This window comes from Rattus norvegicus, chromosome 6 (assembly GCF_021556685.1).
Source record: "Rattus norvegicus strain SHRSP/BbbUtx chromosome 6, alternate assembly SHRSP_T2T, whole genome shotgun sequence".
Classification (NCBI taxonomy): domain Eukaryota; kingdom Metazoa; phylum Chordata; class Mammalia; order Rodentia; family Muridae; genus Rattus; species Rattus norvegicus.
Window position 1 is genome coordinate 75,753,430 of NC_141539.1, and position 23,389 is coordinate 75,776,818.

The 23,389-nt window shown below is 42.0% G+C and overlaps 1 protein-coding gene across 23 annotated transcripts in view; it reads right to left on the reverse strand.

Annotated features, from left to right (window-relative positions):
* Positions 1 to 23,389, reverse strand: part of Heatr5a (HEAT repeat containing 5A) — a 98,553-nt gene that overhangs the window by 69,659 nt on the left and 5,505 nt on the right. For 8 of the 23 annotated variants that reach the window (XM_087553831.1, XM_087553825.1, XM_087553821.1 and 5 more), the window contains 11 exon segments: positions 19,445 to 19,662; positions 16,937 to 17,148; positions 15,396 to 15,504; positions 12,327 to 12,476; positions 11,612 to 11,786; positions 10,747 to 10,907; positions 9,255 to 9,510; positions 8,146 to 8,301; positions 6,063 to 6,313; positions 3,885 to 3,996; positions 1,203 to 1,355 (listed from right to left, as the gene is read on the reverse strand). In XM_087553831.1, the coding sequence (XP_087409957.1) occupies positions 1,203 to 1,355; positions 3,885 to 3,996; positions 6,063 to 6,313; positions 8,146 to 8,301; positions 9,255 to 9,510; positions 10,747 to 10,907; positions 11,612 to 11,786; positions 12,327 to 12,476; positions 15,396 to 15,504; positions 16,937 to 17,148; positions 19,445 to 19,570 (1,861 nt within the window). In that variant the 5' untranslated portion in view covers positions 19,571 to 19,662. 23 annotated transcript variants of the gene reach the window in all.

Below are 23,389 nucleotides of genomic sequence, written 5' to 3' on the forward strand. Positions count from 1 at the left end.
ACAAAAAAATGTTTTGAAATTCTAATGATTTAAAAAGGAAGCTAGTATCTTCCATCTTTAATTATATTTTTCAAGAATTTCCTGGGATTGCTAAGAGACTAATAAGTTAACAAAATGCTGTTGCCCTGGGTTGTACTTAGCCCTTGAGATCAGAAGTTTAAAAATGAAAAAGAAATCAAAGTTGGGTAATCGAGAGGCAGCAGATCTCTGTGAGTTCAAGGACAGCCTGGTCTACACAGCGAGTTCTACGACAGCCAGAGCTACATAATAAGACTACTATCTCAAATTTAAAACAAGAAAGAAAAGAAACAAAGGAAAAAAGAAATCAGGGTTTAAAGAGATGTTTCATTGGTTAAGATTGTGGATTGGTTAGGATCCATGTCTGGTTCCTAGCACCATCTCACTTTGATTGCAGAGCAAGGGGGATCTGACCCCTCTTCTGACCTCCACTGGTACACACACACACACACACACACACACACACACACACACACACACACACACACACACACAGAGAGAGAGAGAGAGAGAGAGAGAGAGAGAGAGAGATTGTCACATACACATAAATAAAAATAAATCTTAAAAAAAAAAAACAGCTTAGACTTCCAAGTCCTCCAATTTCTCACTAATTCTGCAGAAACATGCAGACTCTAGCTAGGGAGGGTGTTTACAGTTATTCAAACAACTGAGACTGCTTCAAAGAAGAGTAAAATAAATAGTTTAGACTGAGTGTCAGGTTGAAATTAAATTGTTTTCTTTTTAAGGGTAAAATTCATTGGATAAACAAAACAAGCATGTGCTCCCTGTTCTTTCTAAGAAATCTATTTTTCCTAGTTCAAACTAATAGTGAGAAAGTACTGTCTAGCCTACATACACCGTCACACATACCTACTGGGAAGCACACATCTCCAGGGCTAGTTAAATCATATTCTCACTATTTCTGAAGAGAGGATGGATATTTACCTCAAGCAGTCTTGTCGGTTTCCACCTGGCCTGGATCTAATGACACACGCAGCTCTCAGTCTACAGATGCAGCTCTCAGACGAGGCTCAGTACCACACTCAGAGCTATCATCAGCTAACTGGCTACATTCAGGTATGGAGACGCCATTCAGATCCCTGTCCCCTTGCACTACATGAAACCCACAGGACATACAAAGTGTGAAGGAAGGCCAGGGAGAAGAGAGATGGCAGTCAACCTACCACAGAGAGCACCGGCTCGGCCTTCCAGGGTTACCTGCCAGGTAAACGAATCGCCTCGGCTTCGTTCTGTTTCTAGATCTTTAGGAGACACAGGAAAGACACACTTCCACAGCAGCAGAACGCGAGGGAGGTGATGACTGACTACTGCAGGACCTGCAAAGACAACCTAACGTGAGTCTTTAAAGCTCAGCTAGGAAGCAGGTATGTCTCTCTTAAGATGAAAATAGTTTAATTCACAACTGCAATGTTTTGTATCTTCTGGTTTCAAATGAATGGCTGTTAAGTGTTGCAGGACAGAAACAGAAACAGGACCTGAACAGCAAAGCCTGAGTTGGGGTGTCAGCTTCTAGCTACTGTGTCTCCTGTGATAGAATGAATTTCAGTGTACATAAATGGAAGGTACAATTGCTATGGCAATCCTCTCTAGAATAACTTTTATTTTACTTTTTAGTTATGTGCACATAGGTGTGTCTGTGTTTGGGTATGCATATAAGTGAAGTTGCCCAAGGAAGCTAGAAGAGATTGTTGCATTCTTAAAGCCAGAGTTACGAGTACTGACTACGGGAGCAAGAAAGCAAGCTCAGGTCCTCTGCAAGAGCAGTCCTTGTGTGCTGTCAAAGGCTAAGCCATCTCTCCAGCCCCATAACTCCTTTGCCTCATTCCTCCAAATGCTACTATTAGAGGTTTACAGCAGCACGTCTGGCCCTTAACTTTGACTACTTCGGTTTTTTAAAAAGACTTACTTTACTGTGTGTGAGTGCTTTGCTTATATGTATGTATGTGCACCGTGTAAGAGTGTGATGTCACCGTGTAAGAGTGTGATGTCACCGTGTCAGAGTGTGGTGTCTGTAGAGATCAGATCCAATACAACTGGAGTACACTGGCTAGTTTTGTCAACTTGACACAAGGTAGTCATTTGGGAAGGAACGCAACTGAAAACATGCTCCCACCAGCCTGGCTTGTGGCCAAGCCTGTGGTGCATTTTCTTTTCTTTTTCTTTTTTTTTTTCTTTTTCTCTTTCTTTTTTTTTTTTTTTTTTTTTTTTTTTTTTTTTTTTTTTTTTTTGAGCTGGGTACGGAACCCAGGGCATTTAGCTTGCTAGGCAAGCGCTCTACCACTGAGCTAAATCCCCAACCCTGTGGTGCATTTTCTTGACTGATGATTGGTTAGATGGGTGGTCCTGAGTGCTTAAGAAAGCAGGCTGAGACAGTAAGTAGCACTCCTCCATGGCCTCAGCATCAGTTTCTTACAAACTATAAACTGAAAGAAACCCTTTCCTCCCCAAGTTGTTCTTGGTCACAGTATTAGCACAGCAACAAAAACCCTAAGGCAGTTTTAACTAGTTGTGAACTATTGTGTGGGTGCTGAGAACAAAATGCTTTTGAGCTGCTGAGCCATCTCTCTAGCCTGCCTGTTCTCTGAGGTACACTTTGGAGCTCAGGCTGGCCTGGAACTCATGATCCCCCTGCTTTTGCCTCCCAGTGTTAAGATGACAGGTGTGAACCACAATCCAAGCTTCTCACTGTTAACATCTGATAGCAACTTGTTCCAGGTCAAAAGTCAGAAGCAATAAAAGGCAATGTAGCAGGCTGGGGAGACAGCTCGGCAGGTAAAGGTGCTTGCTATACAACAACACAAGACCTCTGTTCCCCAGGACCAACTCGAAAAAGCTGCTTTCTGATTTCCACAGATGTGCACTCCCTCACAACAATAAATAAAGTAAAAAAATTAAAAGGCAATATACAATGATAATATTATCATTTAAAAAATACAAAAAAAAAAAATATCCCAAGAAGCATAAACACTAAAGCTCAGCTTTTCTTCCCAAACAGAATTCTCTCAAATTCGGCTGTGGTGTGCATTGCCTTCACTGCATGCCTTTCTCCGAACTTTGCAGCATGGGGAATTGCAGCAGGCTTTCAGGGAAACTCGTGGGAAAGGCCTGAGTAGGCGAATTCTGGTTCTGCCCACTTAGATATGTAAACTTGGGTGAATAACAACTTTTTGTCCTTAGTTTCCTCACTTTTGGTAAGAGAAGTAACAGTATTTCCCTCATAGGACAGCTTCTGAGACGTAAAGATACATATAGGCAGCAGCACTGGCTTGAGGTCGGTATTGTTTCAGTGTCTGCTGTGCAATTGTTATTGTTGTTGTTGTTATTTGGTATTTTGCATTTTTTGTCTTTTTAAGACAGGGTTTCTCTATGTAACTCTGGCTGTCCTGGAAGTTGCTCTGTAGACCAAGTTGGCCTCAAACTCACAGAGATTTGCCTGCCTCTGCCTTCCAACTGCTCAGTTTAAAGATATACACACCATCACACCCATATCACACACCAACATAAAATAACTAAAAATAAAAGAATTAAGACTTGGTAAAAAAAAAAAAAGTAGCAGCTGCCTGCAAGCTTTGAGAACAACAACACCTAGGGCACTTTAAGATGCCAACACCAAAGAATGCCAGGGCTACATTGACAGGGCATGTGAACAAACTGCAGGGCCTTCAGCTTGCTAAAGACAAGGGTCAAAAGGAACAATGACTGCATGGGTTTGAAACATACAAATACATAATATGCCTTGAATTTGTAACAGTACCCAAAACAAAAATTACCACTCATGTCCTTTAGAAGCTGCTAGGATTCATTTATTTATTTCATTATTATGGAAACCCTCCAAGAACTGTTACCTAGTGTCATGAGAGCAGAAATCAATAGCCATCCGGCTTGTGTGCGTTGAAGTGACAGGCGACTGTTTTGAGCAGCGGAACACAGCAAATCCTCTGCTAATGTCATGATAATCTGCTTGTGTACAAAACAAAGCAATAAAAATCAGCTTACAAATTAAGTCAGGTGAAAGAAATTAATTATAATCTCTTGGAAGACTTGCTCTTACATATAATAAATTATAACCATGGCCTACTGTGCAGGCTATGTGATAGGGTGATATCACACAAGGAATTATAAACAATCAAGTTTTCAAGGTTACAAACTAGATGATTAAAAGGTACACAGATATGCACAATTCTTTATGAAGCACATGTGACAACACTGTAAGGTTATTCAGACTGTAGTTATCAAGAATTCATTTACTTTGCTTTAAGTAATTAACCTTTTAGGTCAGTAATCATCAGAAAAAGTTTCATTATACAAGTTTCCCTTTAAAAATTCTATATACAAACTTGATAACTTAAGGATTTATAATGGTCTTCCCAAAAGCCATGGAGCAGGATTCCATAATATGTTAGATTTTAAAAGTCTCTAAAATAGACTGTTGCAAACAACAGAGAAATAACCAGGTAGCTCAAATGTAGGCATCATATGTTTATAGAGTTCAAAGGCCAGGAAGAATGCATCAAATCTGAGAAAGCACATGTTACCAAGCACCCCTGGACAGATGATAGGCTGTACAGCTCATAAAGGAGACAGCTGTGCTCACCACAGCTTATAGAGTTAACAGGTGACACTCAGAAAAAGAAAAGACAAACAACCATTTTAGTCAAATCAGGACAAGTGGGCATCTTCTCAGAAGAAATTTCACATGTGAGGGGTCAGAGTTGACGAGCGTTGAGGGCAAACAGTACACACAATGATAACATGTCAGCTCTGAGTATGATTGAAAGGGTGGTGGGGATGAGAAATGGTTCAGCAGTTAAGAGCACCTGCTGCTTTTGCAGAGAGCCCATGTCCAGTTCTCCCACTCACACGGTGGCTCACAATTATCTGTGATTCCACTTTCATGAGCTCCAATATACTTTTCTGACCTCGGTGGGTACCAGACATGTATGCAGTACACATACATATATACTCAGGCAAAATCCTCATTCAAATAAGATTAAAACAAGCAAGCAAGCAAGCAAGCAAACAGAACCAAAGGACTTCTTCAACTTGTCAATCAGTTTATTACAACACTGATAACATAAAGATATTTGAATCTTTGCCGTTGTTTTAGAAAATATATTATAAAGTTGTGCATATAACTCCTTGATTGAACCCTGTTTCTTTTGGTGAGGAGGTAGAAAAGGGCATTTAGAATCAGTGTCATCACTAGAATATTCTCTAGTACTGGCTAATTATGCTTCCAGTCATTTTTAGTAAAAAGAATGAGGTCATAGTGTTTATTTTGAAAAAAAAATTGAGTTCATAATGATAATTTCAACTTAACATTTGTTTAACTTCTCAATTCTACAATTATAGCTCTTTTTTCTTATGTAGAAAATCTCAGCTCATAAATATATTATTTCCCTGTTTTATACAATTACATGTAAACTAATTCAGAAGTAACAGTATCAATATTGACAATCACTGTAAGTTTATTAAATGACATTCAGGTTTTTACATAAGTCCAATTGTCCTTTGATTTTGTTTTGAAACAGGTTCCACTGAATAGTGCAGACCACTCTCCGACTCCTGATCCTTTGCCCCAGCCTCTGAAGAAACAGGCTTAGGAGCTGAGCACAGCCAAGATTATAACGTATTTTAAAAGGCAAAAGATATATGTCCTACAAGGAGAAAGCAGACTAGGAAGTGTGATTTTAAACAGACTTACATGGCAAGGCCAGATACACAGCAAATTCTATTATCTCACAGAGAGCCTTGTAGTAAAAGCAGGAAGTACTCCCCACCGCAGTACTGGAGTGTCACGAAGCATGGCTCTCCATCTTTGAGTCATGCGGTCTAGACCAAGAAGCACTCCTTGAGAAAAGTGAGGACTGCCATCATTTCTTAGACTGTGTGGCTAGTGTTCAACACACAAAGAGTACTCAGGTGACATGCTGCTGTCCCATGGCTTTAACTGGGTGACATACCACCAGCAACCCGTTTCACAAAGTCTTGTCCCACCATTGCATAGAGAATGAAATCATTACCTTGCCCTTTCCATGAGGAATTCCCAAAGGACAGTGTGTCACTGCACCTAGCAAGGCTGCCACAGCAAAACTAAAGCCAGTCACTGCTTCCGGGGAAGACTTCAGTGTCGTGAGCCGTTCTAGGCAACGATCTAAGAGAGGTGTCAGGTAGGAAGGCAATGCCACAGCAATGCAGTGCAAGCACCAGGCTGCAGCCAGGCGAACAGAAATGCTAGGGTGCAGAACCACCGAAATGACACTGTCCAGAAGGCCTGCAAGGACAGAGTAAAACAAATGACTTATGTATACAGACCCAGCTCATTTAAGTCGTAAGACAGTCCAAAGAATGGACAGCTGCCTGCATATAAAATATACTACTTCCACGAGAAGCCAAATTACAATGAAAGAAGCGAGACATAACTAAATTGTTTTTTGGTTCTCAATGTAGAGATCTCTTCTAGAATTATCTCATGAACATGAACTATATCAATACACAAAGGAAAAATTTTGTTTCTAGTGATTTTTTATTTTACCTTGAGATCATTCGTAATTAAGCATTGTATTAGGAACTAAAATTGCCAATACGAAACCACCTTTAAAACGTCATACCTTGTCCTAACCCCTTCTAAAAAGAAAGACGATTTCAATTCATCTTAGTTATCTGTCTATGCTTGTGAGTACTGATGCCCACAGAGCACTGGACCCCACAACTGGAGTTCCAGGCAGCCATGCTGGGGACCGAGCTTGGGTTTGTGCTCTTAACCTCCAGCTTCCTGCTCCTGTAGGAACATCTGTAGCCCGTTATAGATATGGTAATACCCCTTTTATCTACTGCATGGCTTTTCTCTCAGAGCAAATTCTAAAACCAGGGTTTTGCCAGGACTTCAGTGGTCTAACCCCTAACAACATGTTCGAGTACAGTGAACACAAAAAAGGTTTCTATTTCTTGACTCAAGAGAGACCTTTGTTATAACATGCAAGTTTCCTGCCAACTGCTACGGAACTTTAAAGGGCTTACAAACATATAAATGAAATAAACACAAAGGCATTCAGTAAGCAGGAAGCATGACAAGAAACAAAGCCACAGACAGGAAGATAAAAAAGAAACTAGCTTCTCGCTACAGACCCATCTTAGTGGATTTCACTGACATGGTGCGGCCTGAGCAGGTAAGCTGACAGAAGTGGAAAGCAGCTGAGTAGCCACGTCACCTGAGAAGGACAGGTGGACATGGCCGCTGATGACATTCCCGATGATACCCTTTTGACACAAACATCCTCAGTTAATCAGGGTGGTTGTCATATAACTCACAAAACCACCAAGTGGCATATTTTAAAGGAGTGGACTTCGTGCTATCTGAAGGTGCTATCTGAAAATATCACAATGCTGATAAATTATTCTAAAAGGCAGAAAATTATTTTCAGAAAGAAACAAAGATGGCTTAAAAGACCCCTGAGGAACAGACTGCACATAGTCCACAGATATACTTCTCTGGAAAGCTCCCATTGCACTTAACAAAGAGGAATGAGGACAGTTACAAAATAGCGTTCTAGTTGTTTTAGTAAGGACGGGATCTCACTATGTAGCCTTTGCCCTGAGTGCTGGGACTAAAGGTGTGCATCTTGCCACACCTTGCCACAGAGCCACCTTTAATCACAAAAGGTAATGGCAAACACCACCAAACCCAAAAACCCAGAAAGCCCTCTCTTCTCTCTAAGTTTTGTGTGTGTGTGTGTGTGTGTGTGTGTGTGTGTGTGTGTGTGTGTATACACGTACGTACGTGTGCCCTCAGAGGCCAGAAGGGGGCATCAGATCCCCTGGAGCTAGTTACTTGTGGAGCTAAACAGCCAGACGTGATCTCTGATGACCAAGCTCAGGTCCCCAGGAAGAACAGCATGTGCTCTTAACCACTGAGCCATCCCTCCAGCCTTCAAGCACATCTATATTTTAAAATTATCTTAACTATAAACTTCCATGAAACATCTAAGGAGTCTCTAGTGGTTTCACAGTTCTAAGTAAGCTCCAGCTTGCTTACATCACGAGGCTTTCCCTCCTCCAGTTCAAGTGCAGGGCAGAACTGAGACGGTCACACACAACAGATCCTACCTGTACTGGAATCCTGGAGCAAAGGGGCAGCTGTAGTGCCGAGACTATGTATGAGATTTCCAAGTTCTTGCAATGCACAAACCAGCATATGCTGGCTGGCTGCTACATCCGTGGAACTGAGACGGGTTTCTAAATTACCATCACTCAATACAGCATCTGCCAGAAACAGGAACAACCTATGCATCACTTTATAAAGACACGTCATGGGAACTCAAGGGCAGAAAAGCATAAGACCAAAGTGAACACAGCACATCCACTTGATCGGTGAGAAGCCCTTGGGAAGGTAATGTTTAAATGGGCAACCACATAAAGGATAAACTGAGTTTGAATAGATAAAGATATTTTTAGATAATTACTTTTATTAGTTTATGGGTATGAACATTTTGCCTTCATGCGTGTATGTGCAAAACATGTGTGCTTGGTGCCTGAAGAAGTCAGATGAAGGTGTCAGATTCCTTGGGACTGGAGTTACAGACAGTTTTGAGTCGCCACAAAGGTGCTGGGAATTAAACCCAGGTCCTCTTCAAGAGCAACAAGTACTCTTAACCACTGAGCCAACTCTTTAGTCCCTAAACTAAGATTTAATTCACACAACATGATCAGATCCCTTGTTATTCTGTCAGCTGTGGACAATAACAAAGAAAACTCAAGACACCACTTCCCCACCTTTTAGCTAGTATCAAGTAGGAAAAATTTAGGGTGGTCAGAATGGACAATATATAACCTGAAATAGCCTGTTTAAAAACAGCAATCATCATAAGTTGTATTGGAACCTTAACATAAATTCTAAGAACTTCTATAACAGTCTTTAAGATTTTTGTTATGGGACTAGAGAGGCGGCTCAGAGGTTAAAAGCACTTTCTGCTCTTTCAGAGGTGCTGATTCCTAGCACCCATGTTGGGTGGCTCAGAACCACTCAAGCTTCAGGGGATCTGATGATCTATTCCGGGTTCCTGAGGCACTCAACATGCATACATGCAGATACAGAATGTGGAGATATACACAAATGAATAACTGAGTTGTATTTTTAAAATACGTAGTGATACAGAAGCATTGCTTTTCAAGGTGTGGTCCTCTGACACTGGCAAACCAGTTTTAGTAGATCCTACCCATAACTTTCTTTAGCTTCCAGATGGCTTGGCAGATATCCTTTGCAGCAGCAATTTGAGCCTTTTCTCCAAGCAGGCCTCCTATGGTCGCTCGAAGAATAAAGGAGACACAGCGGCGACAGCACACGGCATCAATCTGCGTTTGTGTGGCTTTAGGGTTGGACTGGGATACAAGGCTTAGGATATGGGAAAGAAAGACAGCAAGATTCTTCTCTAGCCAAGCTCCTCCTAATGTTGAGACAAATACCACGTAAGCCTAAAAAGAAAGTAATTTCATCTTCAAAATTCGATCATTTCAGTTACAAATCAACATCTTTTTTGTTCACAAAATATGCATGATTTCCACTCCATACTGCATCCTCTCCTGACTCAGTCACTTGATCTGGCTAGTGCAGCATTAAGTGTTTGTTTCTGACCAGACTGGAGTTACATACAGTCTTTCTGTGCAGATTCCACCTCTGCTGTATCTCTAGTCAACTGCGGCCAGACTCTGCGAATGTTCAGTAGTGAGTTATTGTCAGATAATAATTTGTAAAATGTATCCTTGGCCTCTGGAGACAAAGGCTTCAGGATACTTAACCTCATGAACAAGCAAGCTGAATTCAAACACATGGACACCTTTTATTAGCTCCACTCCGATATCTTAACTGCTGTAGACACCTTAGGAAAGTTCGCTGTGCCGAGTTGCTGCTCTTTATCCCCACGAATGCTAATCGTCTATCTGAGCCCAGACACAAAGCCAAGCAGTCTTCTCAAGCATTACGAACTATGGAGACAGTTGAGTCACTGGAGAGCTCTCCCGTCATGAACTGGTCATACAGCACACGCCATCAGGTGTACAGAGACTGTTACTTTATTTTAAATTGTGCACTTAGTCTTCAGTATGCATTCATTTCATTTTTGGCTGGACTCAGTAAATTTTAGGATGTAGACAGAGATCTTGTGCACGGCAGGCAGGAGCCCTGGTGGTTGGGCTTCATGTCCAGCCCAGTCCATCATGACTTTTCTAAAGTAGTGTGTGTTGAATCACAATACCTAGGATTCTAAGAAACCTTTCTAAGAGTTTAGCTTTAAAATCTGTGTTTAAGACAGAAAATTACATAGCAGACACACAGATTGTATGCCAGAGTCTTTTGTAGGAGTTAAAATTGTGTGCTATCCTGACACATTAAGTAACATGTGCTGGTATTTAAATTACGCTGCATTAAGTGTTCATAACCACAGTGGAAGACACGATAAGCCATGAGACACATGACAGCATAGGAAAGAAAAAATGGTACAAAGAAACTAATTAAAACCCATTACTAAAAATTAAAACCATGTCTGGGTTACGAGAGTCTCTTAATTTGTAACCTTGTTTTCAGAACTGATTTAGGTTTGCCATAGGCATTAGAGACATGAGCATAACCAGGATCACACTGCGGAGTCAGACACTGAAACTCTGACTGGAGGGCAGTGGAAGTTACACGTAAGTGACCGAGCTGATTCCGACCTGAGTAACTCCAACTCGAACGTCTCTGCTGACTGAACTGCTTCCTTTTAGCATATCTCCACTGGCTCGAAGGAATCCTGAACTCCCACGCAGAAACCCTGCTCCCAGCAGTTCCAGAACTTCCTCCAGCGACACTCTGCGAGTGCTCTGCCTCGAGGCTGCTATGACAAAGAACAAAACAGCAATTCAGAGTTCACGGACTGATTTTTAGTGCACAATCTTTCACTTTTTTGTGCTGGAGAGCCATCTAGGACCCTGCACACTCTAAGAGCTTGCTCTGCTACTGAGCCACATTTATACATGGTCTCTATTTGCCAAAAATAAGCAAATTGACAGAAAAACTAAAAATCCAGATGTAACGTAAAATTCACAGGAATTCTGTGCATGAACACACAATAGAAGTCACAGATGATTTAATGGTCCATTGGGTGAGCACGGGAGGGCTGGGGATGTAGCTGTGTGGTACAGTGCTTGCCTAGAGCATAACTGTGGGTTTAATCCCTAGCCTTGAGATGCAAAGGCCCTACGTGCCCTGTGGACACTATGCCACTTGACAGCCCTGTTCCCTACCTCCTTTCTTCAAAGGTGCGTGCCAACACTGCCTGTAGCCAAAATCCATTTGTTTAAAAGACAGTAATTGAATAAAGCACACTATATAAATCTAGAATTGTTTAGGTTTTTCCTCTAATTTTTTTACTGAATTGCTTGACAATGACATCTTAGGACCTATAGCATTGTAACAATGTTTGTGAACTACAACTGATTTATACTCTGCTTCTCAAAAAATTAAGAATGGGTAGCAGTAATGTTTTGTCAACAAAGGGGAGTTACAGAAGACACTCTGAAAATAATTAAATAACTTTACCTCCTCCTGGATGCTTAGCAATTACAGCTTTAGCCAACACTGTTCCCAGCAATTTTGAAACTGATATCCGCACGTCGTAATTGGAACCTTCAAAGGACTTAAAACATAGTGTGGCCACACTGTCCAGGTCTGTGCTCCACATAAAGATGGCCTCATTCTGGAGTTCGAGAAGACACTATGCAAATGTACACACAAATTAATGAAGAAACAAAATACAAATGTCGGGTTCAGGGCTATATAAGCTGTAGAAATACAATAGTCTAACAAAACCACAACTTCACAGTATTTTCTGTGTTGACAGGCATAGCCAAAAACTATGAAAACTCATATAATTACAAAAGAGCTGAGGACAACCCCTTCTAACTTCCAGAAGCACATTAAAAAGATCCTTTAGAGTCGCTGTTGGATACGAGCAACCATGAGACTAACTCAAGCAGTAACAAGTGATGTCACTGTTCTGCTCGGTCAACTATGTCAAGGATAATTTAAGGAACAATAATAAACTAAACATACATATTTTGGTCCTCACATATTCAGAGAGGACATAGGAAATAGAATGCATCTGTAAGTGTGGAAGCTTGACCTTTTTCTCTGGCTCTTGGCTCCTACATGAGCAGCCCCTGAGCTGACCTCTAGTGCTGCAGTTCTAAGGCCTTTGCAGGGACTTCCCTCGCTGTGTGCATGGTTTAGGAAAGTGACCACTAGTCCGTCTCACCTTGGCAGCAGCACACCGGACAGCCATGGACCTGTCTGTTAAGCAGGACCGAGCAGCCTTGTAAACATCCCTGTGGCAAGGTGCAGCAGCAGCACCCAGTCCAGTCAGTATACTCTGCAGACTCAGCATGATCTCATAGCGGCCTTGAGACTGCCAAGGAAAGAGAACAATGCAAAGAATGACGTGGAGGTCCACGCAAAGCAGCACTAAGCACTGTGTTTATTTCAGGTTTACGAAAATTCAGGTTTCTTTATATACTCACCAACTTATTCTGACACCAAGAAACACTGCCCATTCAGCTCCTTATCTAAAAGTACTGTCTGTCCATAGTCCATCCTAGCACTGTGTGAGGCTCAGACCTGAGCTATAGCTGTACCTCAGTGAGAGTTGGCTCAGCACTTAAGAGCACTGGCTCTGGCAGAGGACCCAGGTTCAGTTCCCAGCAACCACACAGCAGCTCACAACCATCTGTAACTTCAGTGTCAGGGACCCAATGCCCTCTTCTGGCCTACAACGAGCACCAGGCATGCTTGTGGTGCACATACATACATGTAGGCAAAAGATCAAAACACATAAAATTAAAATAACTCTAACACACACACACACACTATACAACACACACACACATACACACACACTACACCATACACACACACACACACACTACACCATACACACACCACACATACACACTACACCATACACACACACACACTATACAACACACACACATACACACACACTACACCATACACACACCACACATACACACTACACCATACACACACACACACTATACAACACACACACATACACACACACACTACACCATACACACACACCACACATACACACTACACCATACACACACACACACACACACACACACACACACACACACACACACACACTATAAAACACACACACCCTCCACAAAAGTACCTGGTACTTATTTCTAAGTCTCAAAAGCTGTGTGATTTTCAATTTATGAACTGAGGAGAAAATGAACCTGAGAGGCAGTGGGAGTGAGGCTTGATGGTGCTTTACTAAATGTCCAAGATGTCCCTGGAGTGGAGGCCACTGTAAAAAGTTGACCGAAGACCAGGACTAGCACCAAGAGCACTTCCATAGCAACACCACCAGTTTTCTTTGTTCAAAGGAACAGAAATCACAGGTTAAAAAATAAAAAGCACAACCCAGCAAAATGGAAACATTATCTCCATTCTGCCACCCACAAGGTTTACCACATTATGGGTGTGCGTCAAGTTTGGACCACTCCTGATGCCCACAACATGATGTGGTTCCTGACTCCATAAAAAAAGTGAACAAGGAGGAAGGTAGTAAAATACTTAACAGGGTGCTAAAACCTCTCCTGACCATGAGATTACTAAAGTGGCATAGCTTAGCTGATGAATAGGGGAAAATATAAAATGGCTTCAGCTATATTAAAGTTTGTACAGACACCCATTTTTAATAAAATGTACCTTTTCTATGACTTAATTTTCAAAAATTTAATTAAATTTAATTATATCATTTCCCCTTCTTTCCTCCCCCTAAACCCTCCTTGTCTTTTCCCTGTAACCTCCCTCATGTCCTCCTCACTGTACTCCCTCTTAAATTCACGGCTTCTCTGATGTTGTTACCTGTATACACACACACACGCACACACACATATGCACACATATGCACACACACGCTAACCTCTCTCATGTCCTCCTCACTGTACTCCCTCTTACATTCACGGCTTCTCTGATGTTGTTACCTGTATACACACACACACATATGCACACATATGCACACACACGCTAACCTCTCTCATGTCCTCCTCACTGTACTCCCTCTTACATTCACGGCTTCTCTGATGTTGTTACCTGTATACACACACATATGCACACACACATATGCACACACACATATGCACACATATGCACACACACGCTAACCTCCCTCATGTCCTCCTCACTGTACTCCCTCTTACATTCACGGCTTCTCTGATGTTGTTACCTGTATACACACACATATGCACACATATGCACACACATATGCACACATATGCACACACACGCTAACCTCTCTCATGTCCTCCTCACTGTACTCCCTCTTACATTCACAGCTTCTCTGATGTTGTTACCTGTATACACACACACACGCACACACACGCACACACAATGTGCTGAGTCCTCTCTGTCCTTGCTCATGTGTAGGATTTCAGAGCTGACCACATGGTGCTGGATAACAAACAGGGCTCAGACCTGTGAAGACTCATTCTCCCTGTCTCAGCCCTCATCACACGCATGTAGTTCTGTGTTTAGGGTTGGAGCATGTTGAAAAATTCCCCTTCCATGAATAACACCAAATTTACTGACACAGAAAGTCTCCCTGACATCATCCATCTTTTGGAAAATACTGCTGAAATTCATGTGCTTGGTGATCCCACCACCTTGAGGTTTGACTCTAGTACAAATCTCAAATTTAATAGAGTTTAATTTCCTCACATTTTGTCTTGTTATGTTTCAGAAATGTGAAGCTAGCCTATCTTCCTACAACTGACTTAGGGCTGTTTCTCAGACTGCTTCTCTAAGACAGAAGGATGACTACCTGCTGTGACCTTTTAATGTTATCCTAAATATTAGCAATGATAAGATATAAATTTTGATTAATATATAAACAATTTCCAAGCTGGTAAAAAGATAGTGAGAGATCACAGGATCTTGGAAGTTGCATTAAGAGTCAGTCCTAAAAACAAAAGGTGCCCCAGGGAGTAATGCCAGGTGGTCCCAGTGAGGGAAGGGTTGAGCCTCGACTCCTCTCCTCAGGCCAGCATGAAAGGCCCTCTCAGATCCCAGCACCTTACTCCCTGTGCTCTTTCCCTCTAATGATCACTGCTCACTCCTTCCCAATGCCCGGACAATAACTAATCTATTTTCTAGGAATTGTACATATTCTAGATACATTCAATTGATAGATAAAGTTACACAGACATTGCATGCTTAAACAGGGTAACCCTTTCATTAACCCCAGTCATAGGATCATATAAAGAGGTGTCACGCTATTCTGGGTTGTACTTACCTCTGCACTCTTCACAGCTTTGAGAATATTCCCCACTGTGTCAGTAAAGCCGTTAGCCAGTATTCTACCCAACTTCTTGTACAAGGAACCCAAGCACACCACAGCAGCACTGAAACAACGTTTAAATTAGAAAACACGTCACAACCAAAACCGTACGACTATGCGAGCGTGACTGTTAACCTTCTGCTGTTCTCGTGCTTGTGCTTCTTACCATTTGAGGAGTATCTTCAGAGATTAAAACTTCTTAAAGTTACGTGGGTATGTGTATGCCTGTATATGTGTGTGTGAGTGCAGTGCCCACAAAGCATGGGACATCAGATCTCCTGGAGCTGGAGTTAAGGCCACTGTGAGCTGCCTGGGGATGGATGCTGGGAATCCAAATAAGGTCAACAGAAGAGTGGTTTGTGCTCTTCACCACTGAGCCACCCCTCCACCTCCGTCAAGGGCTTTTAACTGTGCTGAGGTATCTATCATTAACCTGTATTTTCTTTTGTCTTAGTTTACTACTAAGAACTTAATAAAAAACATGCAAAATCTGAAGAACCGAAAACACTCTTAAACACTTTTGGCTAAGTACCTAGGAAGATGTTTTCAATCTCAAAGCTAGACTTTCCATGTCTTAATTAGTTTAGTGTTGTTGTTGTTGTGGTTACGGTATCGGGGATTGAAGCCAAGGCCCTTTGTGAATGCTGGGCCATGAGTGACAGTCCCATCTTATTGTCACTTAGTGTCAGGCCTTCAGAGTGCTGGGCATGTGTTCTACTACTGAGTTATGCATTCTTGGCCCCTATTTTTTTTTTTTTTATAGATTTCATGTGTACGAGTGTTTTGACTATAATGTATGTGCACTATACACACTCCTGGTACCTGGGGAGGTTAAGAGGGCATTGAATCTCCTGGCACTGGAGTTCCTGGCAGCTGTGAGCCAACATGTGGACGTTGAGAGTGAACCTGGATTTTCTATAAAAGCACAAGGACCTTAATTCCTGAGTCATCTCTCCAGCTCTACTAAAATATTTCTAAAAGGACTTTCTTAATATTAAATGGGTTTTTTGTTTGTTTGTTTCTGTTTTTATTTTTTGAGACAGGGTTTCTCTGTGTAGCCCTGGCTGTCTTGAAACTCACAATGTAGACGGGCCTCGAATTCAGAGATTCACCAGCCAGTTTCCCAAGTGCTGGGATTAAAGGTGTGTGCAACCACTGTCCAGCTAAGTTTTATTTTTTAAAAGATCAGAAAATTAATCAAACTGGGCAAATGCCTTTAATTCCAAAATTCAGGAGGCAGACACAGACGGATCTCTGTGAGCTCAAGGCCAGCCGATCCACATAGGGAGTTCCAGGATAGCCAGGACTACATAGAGAAACCCTGCCTCAAAATCAACCACTCAGTCAATCATTCAAGCAATTAAAAGGCAAAGAAGAAAACTCAAAACAAAATGAACTTATGTTTAATTTCAAAACAACTGTCAAAGGTATATACTTTAGAAAAACCATACAAAGAAACAGTATTTTGTATTGTTAGGTTTTAATGTTTAACTTACAGTTTGGTGGGAAGGTAACTTGGAGAGTCATCTTTGCTACGAATAAGATCATTGCATTTATCGATTGTCTCATACACAGAAAACGTGTCTCCAATACTATAAAGTATTGCCAGATTCTGGGCAAGGAGCTTGCGAGTAGGAGGCCCTGGGGAGCTGCTCAGTAAGGAAAGGAGCTGTTCAACAAGGGCCTTCTGCTTCTCCCTGACGTCATCCTACAGAGAAGGAAATGAAAGACAAGGAAGTCAGTGTAACCCCTGTAACCATGCAGTATGAACCGTCCGGGAACACGCAACACTGCTCTGAATGAGGCTCACAGTGGCTGGCTTGGGCACTGTGCTATGCTAACAAGTGACTCTTCACCAAAGGACAAGTGACAATCACCAAAAGGACGCTGAGACACACTACCGTCCATTAAGAGACAGATCCATTTCACCTGTGTCTATTTGAAAGACATACAGGTTTGTGATTTTATAGCTTCTTCTACGCCAACTCTCCCCACTGATTTACGTGAGCAATTAAGGGGCAGCCTACAACCCAGAACAAGAAGCAGACGTGCAGCAACCTCTGACTGACCCGAGTCTTTCCCTGAGTCTAGCACCATTTTCTTTTTACATGGGTGAATGCACATAAGTGCCAACAGTCCCACTCCACCTGTGAGCTCTCTGGAAGAAGTCGCTACAACCCTAATGGCAGCACTTGGTGCTCACTGAGGCCTCAACGCTTCAGTTTAGTTTGGCTTCAATTAGTAGGTAGAATTTTATCTTAAAAAAAAAACAAAAACAGGGGTTGGGGGATTTAGCTCAGTGGTAGAGCGCTTGCCTAGCAAGCGCAAGGCCCTGGGTTCAGTCCCCAGCTCCGAAAAAAAGAAAAAGAAAAAAACAAAAAAACCAAAAAAACAAAAAAAACCCAAAAAACCCCCCAAAAAAACAAAAACAAAAAACCTTTTCAGCATGGTGGCGTATGTCTTTAATCCCAGCACTCAGGAGGCAGAGGCAGGCAGGTCTCTTGAGTTTGAGGCCAGCCTGGTCTACAGAGAGTTCCTGTATAAAACTAGAGGTATAAAGCACAGAGAAACTCTGTTCCTCCTGCCCCCAACCCCCAACTTTTTTCTTTTTCTTTTTAAAAAAAAATCTTACCTATATTGGTGTTTTGCCCACATGTATGCACCAAGGACATAGTCAGAAGAGGACATAAGATCCCCTAGGACTGGAGTTATAGATAGTTGTAAACTGCAATGTGAGTGCTGGGAATCAAACCTGGGTCCTCTGGAAAAACATTCAGTGTTTTTACAGCTGAGCCCCAGAATTTTTTTTAAAGATGTATTTATTTCATGTATATGTACACTGTCACTGTCTTCAGACACAGGCATCATATCTCATTACAGATGGTTGTGAGCCACTGTATGGTTGCTGGGATTTGAACTCAGGACCTCTGGAAGAGCAGTCAGTGCTCTTAACTGCTGAGCCATTTCTCCAGCCCTGCAGAATTTTATCTTAGCTTATTCTCCTAAACCTAGATAGTTTGAATGTAAAATTAAGAGACACTTCAGAAGGGACAAGGAATCCACTATACTTCACTGCTAAATTTTTACTCCTTGAAGGTAAGCAAATTCATCAAATCTTTTATATTATAGAGCCTGGTAACAATAAATTATTTCAGAATGAGAATGGTCTTCAAATGATTTAAGATCAGTTTTTAAATTTGTATGCATGTGGATTTGTGTGCATGCACATGTGTGTGCTGGATATGTAGAACCCAGGCATCCCCCATGAGCAGTGCGTTCATATCCCTATGCATTACATACCACACTGTGATTCCATAAATAGCCTCACTTTAGATGGACACTGAAGACAAAGGCAGGCACACAGTATGAGAAATCAGTTTTCCTTCTTTGTATCTATTTCATGAGCTTTATCAGAAGGAGTATGATTATAAAAGAGCTTTTCAATTCATATTCTCCTTATACTTTTTACAGCTTTTGAAATAAAATTCCAACAGGATTGTTTAGTACCACAGGACATCGAAACTTTATGTATTTGGAGAAACACAAGATGCAAAAGACTGTAATAAAGATGACCCACAATGTGGTTGTGGGTAATTGGTGTGTGTGTGTGCGTGTGTGTGTGCATATGTATGTCTAAATGTCTATATGTATGCACGTACATATGTATGGACGGACTTTGGAGCACTGGAGACTGAACTCAAGGTTTCATGCAAGCTAGGCCAGGACACTACTGCTGATCTTCACCCAGCCCAAGTGTTACGTGTATTTTTAAAGCAACACAACAAATATTGACTGATTTCTTTCTGCTTTTTTGAACTTGTAAAATTAACAAGGAAACTTCAGAAGGGACAAGGAATCCATCATATTTCGCTGCTAAGTCTTAAGAAATTTTACCTTTCACAAACCAACAGACTATAGACAAAGGAAGAAGGGAAACTGATGGAAGCAAACACTTGTGGCACGTAACAGAACGACAAACAGTCAGTTCCTGCAATGTTGCTCACCCTGTTTGTTGCTAGCAAGAGCTTCTCCAAGTATCTCAACCACTCAAAAACAAACTCGGCCTTCTGGACGTCACCTAGCTGATTGGACGCTTCTTCATTGAGCAGCAAGCTGTGAGCCAGTTCCATTCCTTGCGGAAATTCCCTTCGCCCTTAGCCGGTCACAAGTCTTCTCATGTAAATGCACCTCAGGTGTATGCGACACACCTGAGGAACCAAGCCTGTGATGGAGAAACAACACTGAGGGGTGAGTAAGAGGAGGTGATGAGAACACTGGAGATTCCTAGAGAAGAGGAGCAGAGCAAGTATAGCTTTAGGACAGCTGCAGGTCAATCCCAGAGTGGTCCCAATAGTAAACTCCAGTCAGCTGACCCAGTCATCTTCTCACTCAGTGTGCGCTTTCAAAAGGACAGACAGGCCAAACAGGGAGGACTGTCGACAGGCAAAAACAAAACAAATTGCTAAAACCAAGAGATAATCCACTGACTTCTCCAAGTTCTAGGGTCAGCCAATAAGCTCCGATGTTAGAATCTCATCATTCACTGCATTCTAAATATCCTTGTATGAAAATGTGCCGTAGGCATTTAACAAGTGGGGGATCTCTAGACATCTACTGAAATGACCGCTCCCTAGGTCTCTGGTGCGGGTCTCCAGAGTGTCTGCTCTTGTCCACTAAAGAACCACTTGCAGCTTTGGGGGTTTAAGGCCATCCCACCTCCCCCAGCAGGGTCATCTTATCTGAGTTTAGTTGTGAACAAACATTTTTTCTGATCAATCAATCATCAAACAAACAAGCAAACCATTCAAGGGCCAAAGAGATGGCTGAGCAGGTCAAAGTGTTTGTCAGCAAACCTGACCATTGAAGTTCAAGTCCCAGGACCCACAGAGTAGAAGGAGAAAACTGACTCCTGCATGTTGTCCTCTGATTTGTATTCAAATGTGATGGTACACACATACAAACACACCAAATAAAATTAAATGAATTAAAAACACTACTGCTCCAGTGTGAAGACACAAGCATCTAGCCAGCCTCTGAGGCAGCAGGAGGGTAGGAAGCCTGTCTGGGAACCAACGTCACAGCAGCTGTAGGAGAAGCAGCTATCAACATGAAGTACATGTGCGGTGACATACACAGAAGATGACTTCGCTAACACACCAAAAAGAACAAATTAAATAGTTCAGAAGAGTAAGACTGACTGCTATAGATAATTAAAATATATAAAATGCATGCCTTACGGTTCATTAAGCAAAACTAATTATTTTAATGGAAAAGCCAGTAAGATATATTAGACAACCAGGTGTGAGATGTAGGAAGGTTTCTATTTTTATTATGTTTCTTTCTGAGTGACCCCTAGTATAACATACCTCCATTACCAGATCATCATAATTACTAGGTATCTAAAAGTCCCTCAAGAGAACTGAGTGAATTCCCACACTTTATCTTACTTGTGTCTAGATTTCAGGACATATCCCTGATCGAAACATTGTGTCCAGTCCTGTCTTCTCGCATCTGTGCCCTAGCCATCTGGTGGCTTCTTCCCAGTCAGTACTGCCAAGACGTCTACTACTGTCTACAATGCAGCACCCAGGGCACACAAAACAAAATACACCCAACTTAGTTTACTTTCAGAGGTGTCACTCTTAAGGGGGCAAAGGACAATATAAACACTCCAGCATGGTGGTATGGTGGGTGGCCCCACTACTTGGGAAGCAGAGGCAATAAATAGTTAAGGATTATCTATCTGTAGACACACCACAGGTAAGCCAAAGCCACCCTGGGCTATACCAAATCCTGTTTACAACAAACAAACAAACAAACAAAACCAAAAGATCAGTATAAACAATGCTGCTAAGAATTATTTTTTACAGAAATAATGTGAATCCTAGCTTCTTGTTTTAAAAGCTTTCTCCTCTAAAATACTAAAATGGGGCTGATGAAATGGTTTGGTGTGAACCTGCCACTCAGTGTGACGGTCATTAGGATCTAGAACCCATCCTTGTAAATTCTAGGTGGGCTTGGTGGCCTGCCTATCATCCCAGCATTTGGGAGGGAGAAACAGGATCCCTGGAGCAAGCCAGACTAACCATATGAGGAGCCCTGGGTCCAACTCACAGACCGCGCCTCAGTGAATGAGGTAGAACGTGACTGAAGAAGATTCCTGGGGTCAACTTCCAGCCTCCACAGGCATGCTGACGTATTTGCCTGCCCAGGCAACTCATACACATTCCCCAAGTCCCAAACATGCTTACATGCATGCACACAGGAAAAAGAATTATTAAAATTAACTGGCTAAACTATTCACGATTAACAACACAATTTAGAAATGCTAGAGAAATGCTTTCCCATGAGAAACTTAAGCATACTGTACTTTTGTCCTTAATATCTAAGATCCTAGAGGAAAATAACCTTAGTGCACAAAGAGAGAGAGAGATGTTCTTATAATCACTGGGGTAAATGACAATCTGAGAATCAAATTACCCTTTCAGGAGGTTCACAGTAATGCTGAAAAGACATTTTCCCCTAGACAGCAGCAATATTGTGGTGGAAAATGATCTATCAAGAAGAAAAATAGCTAATACAATGTGATAATAAATAATTCAGCCAAAAAGCAGGAGTCCATGGGCAGGGCACAACATTACCCAGAAGGCCTCCCATGAACCCCATGTAAGCCACGGGAAGGGCAGCAGCCAGGCCCTCTGGCTTCCTCACCTTCCACCTCCCGCTGCACTGAGCTCTGCACACCTGCACTATCAACAGGAAAAGCAAACACTGAGGCAGAGGCTCTGACCTCAAGCCTGGCTTTTAGGAAGATGTCTACAGACCCACAGTTGTCTCCTCCTTTAAATTTTAATATAACCGCACACCAAACACACAGAGGAGCTTCACTGCCCTAATTTCCGTCTTCCATTCATATTCTGGTAAGATTATGAACTGATTTACCTACTGAAAGAGAACACACGCAGCAACATGTCTAGACATGTGCTTCCTCTTAGGTGAGGTCTTGCTATGCTAACTAAGCTGACTTTAGACTCGTGATCTTCCTACTTCGGTCTTTTGAGTAGCTGGGACAACCCATGCAGCATCACACCTGGCTGAGGTCCACTTTTCAAAGCACAGTTAGGTGTTGCTTGAAAAAAAAAACTGACTTTATAACACTGCTGCTCCAACTCTAACACCAGCAGCAAGTTTAGTGGTGGCTAATATTTAATCACTATTGTGGCTGTACAATACTTTTAAGTATGCGACATGTATTTTCTTAAATAAACCTTGCTATTTCTTTTTTTTTCTTTTTTTCTTTTTTTTTTTTTTTTTTGAGCTGGGGACCGAACCCAGGGCCTTGCCCTTGCTAGGCAAGCGCTCTACCACTGAGCTAAATCACCAACCCCTAACCTTGCTATTTCTTAAATAAAGCTTTGTGTTCTTCCTGTACAACTATAATTGACCTTTTATCACCTTGTTTCTCACCTGAGAGCTCCTATATAATTAAAAACAAGATATACACTTCCTATTCCAAGAGGCAAAAACAAGCATAGCTATATAAAACCCAATGCAAAAACAACATCCAACAGTGTCCATCAAAGTCTTTGGCTCAATGTCCAACATCTGGAACTCACAACCTTCTGGGACTTGGGCAGCTTCATTTCTCCAGCTCTGCCACCTGCAGACACAGACAGACAGACAGACAGACAGACAGACAGACAGACACAGACAGAGACACAGACACACAGACACAGACACAGACACACAGACACAGACACACAGACACAGACACACAGACACAGACACACACACACATAGACACACACACTCACACAGACACACAGACACACAGACACACACAGACACACACAGACACACACACACACACACACACACACACACGTCTCACAAACTCATGCCAGTTCTACTTCAGACCTGCTGATGTTCTCAGTGCTCACTCATGGCCC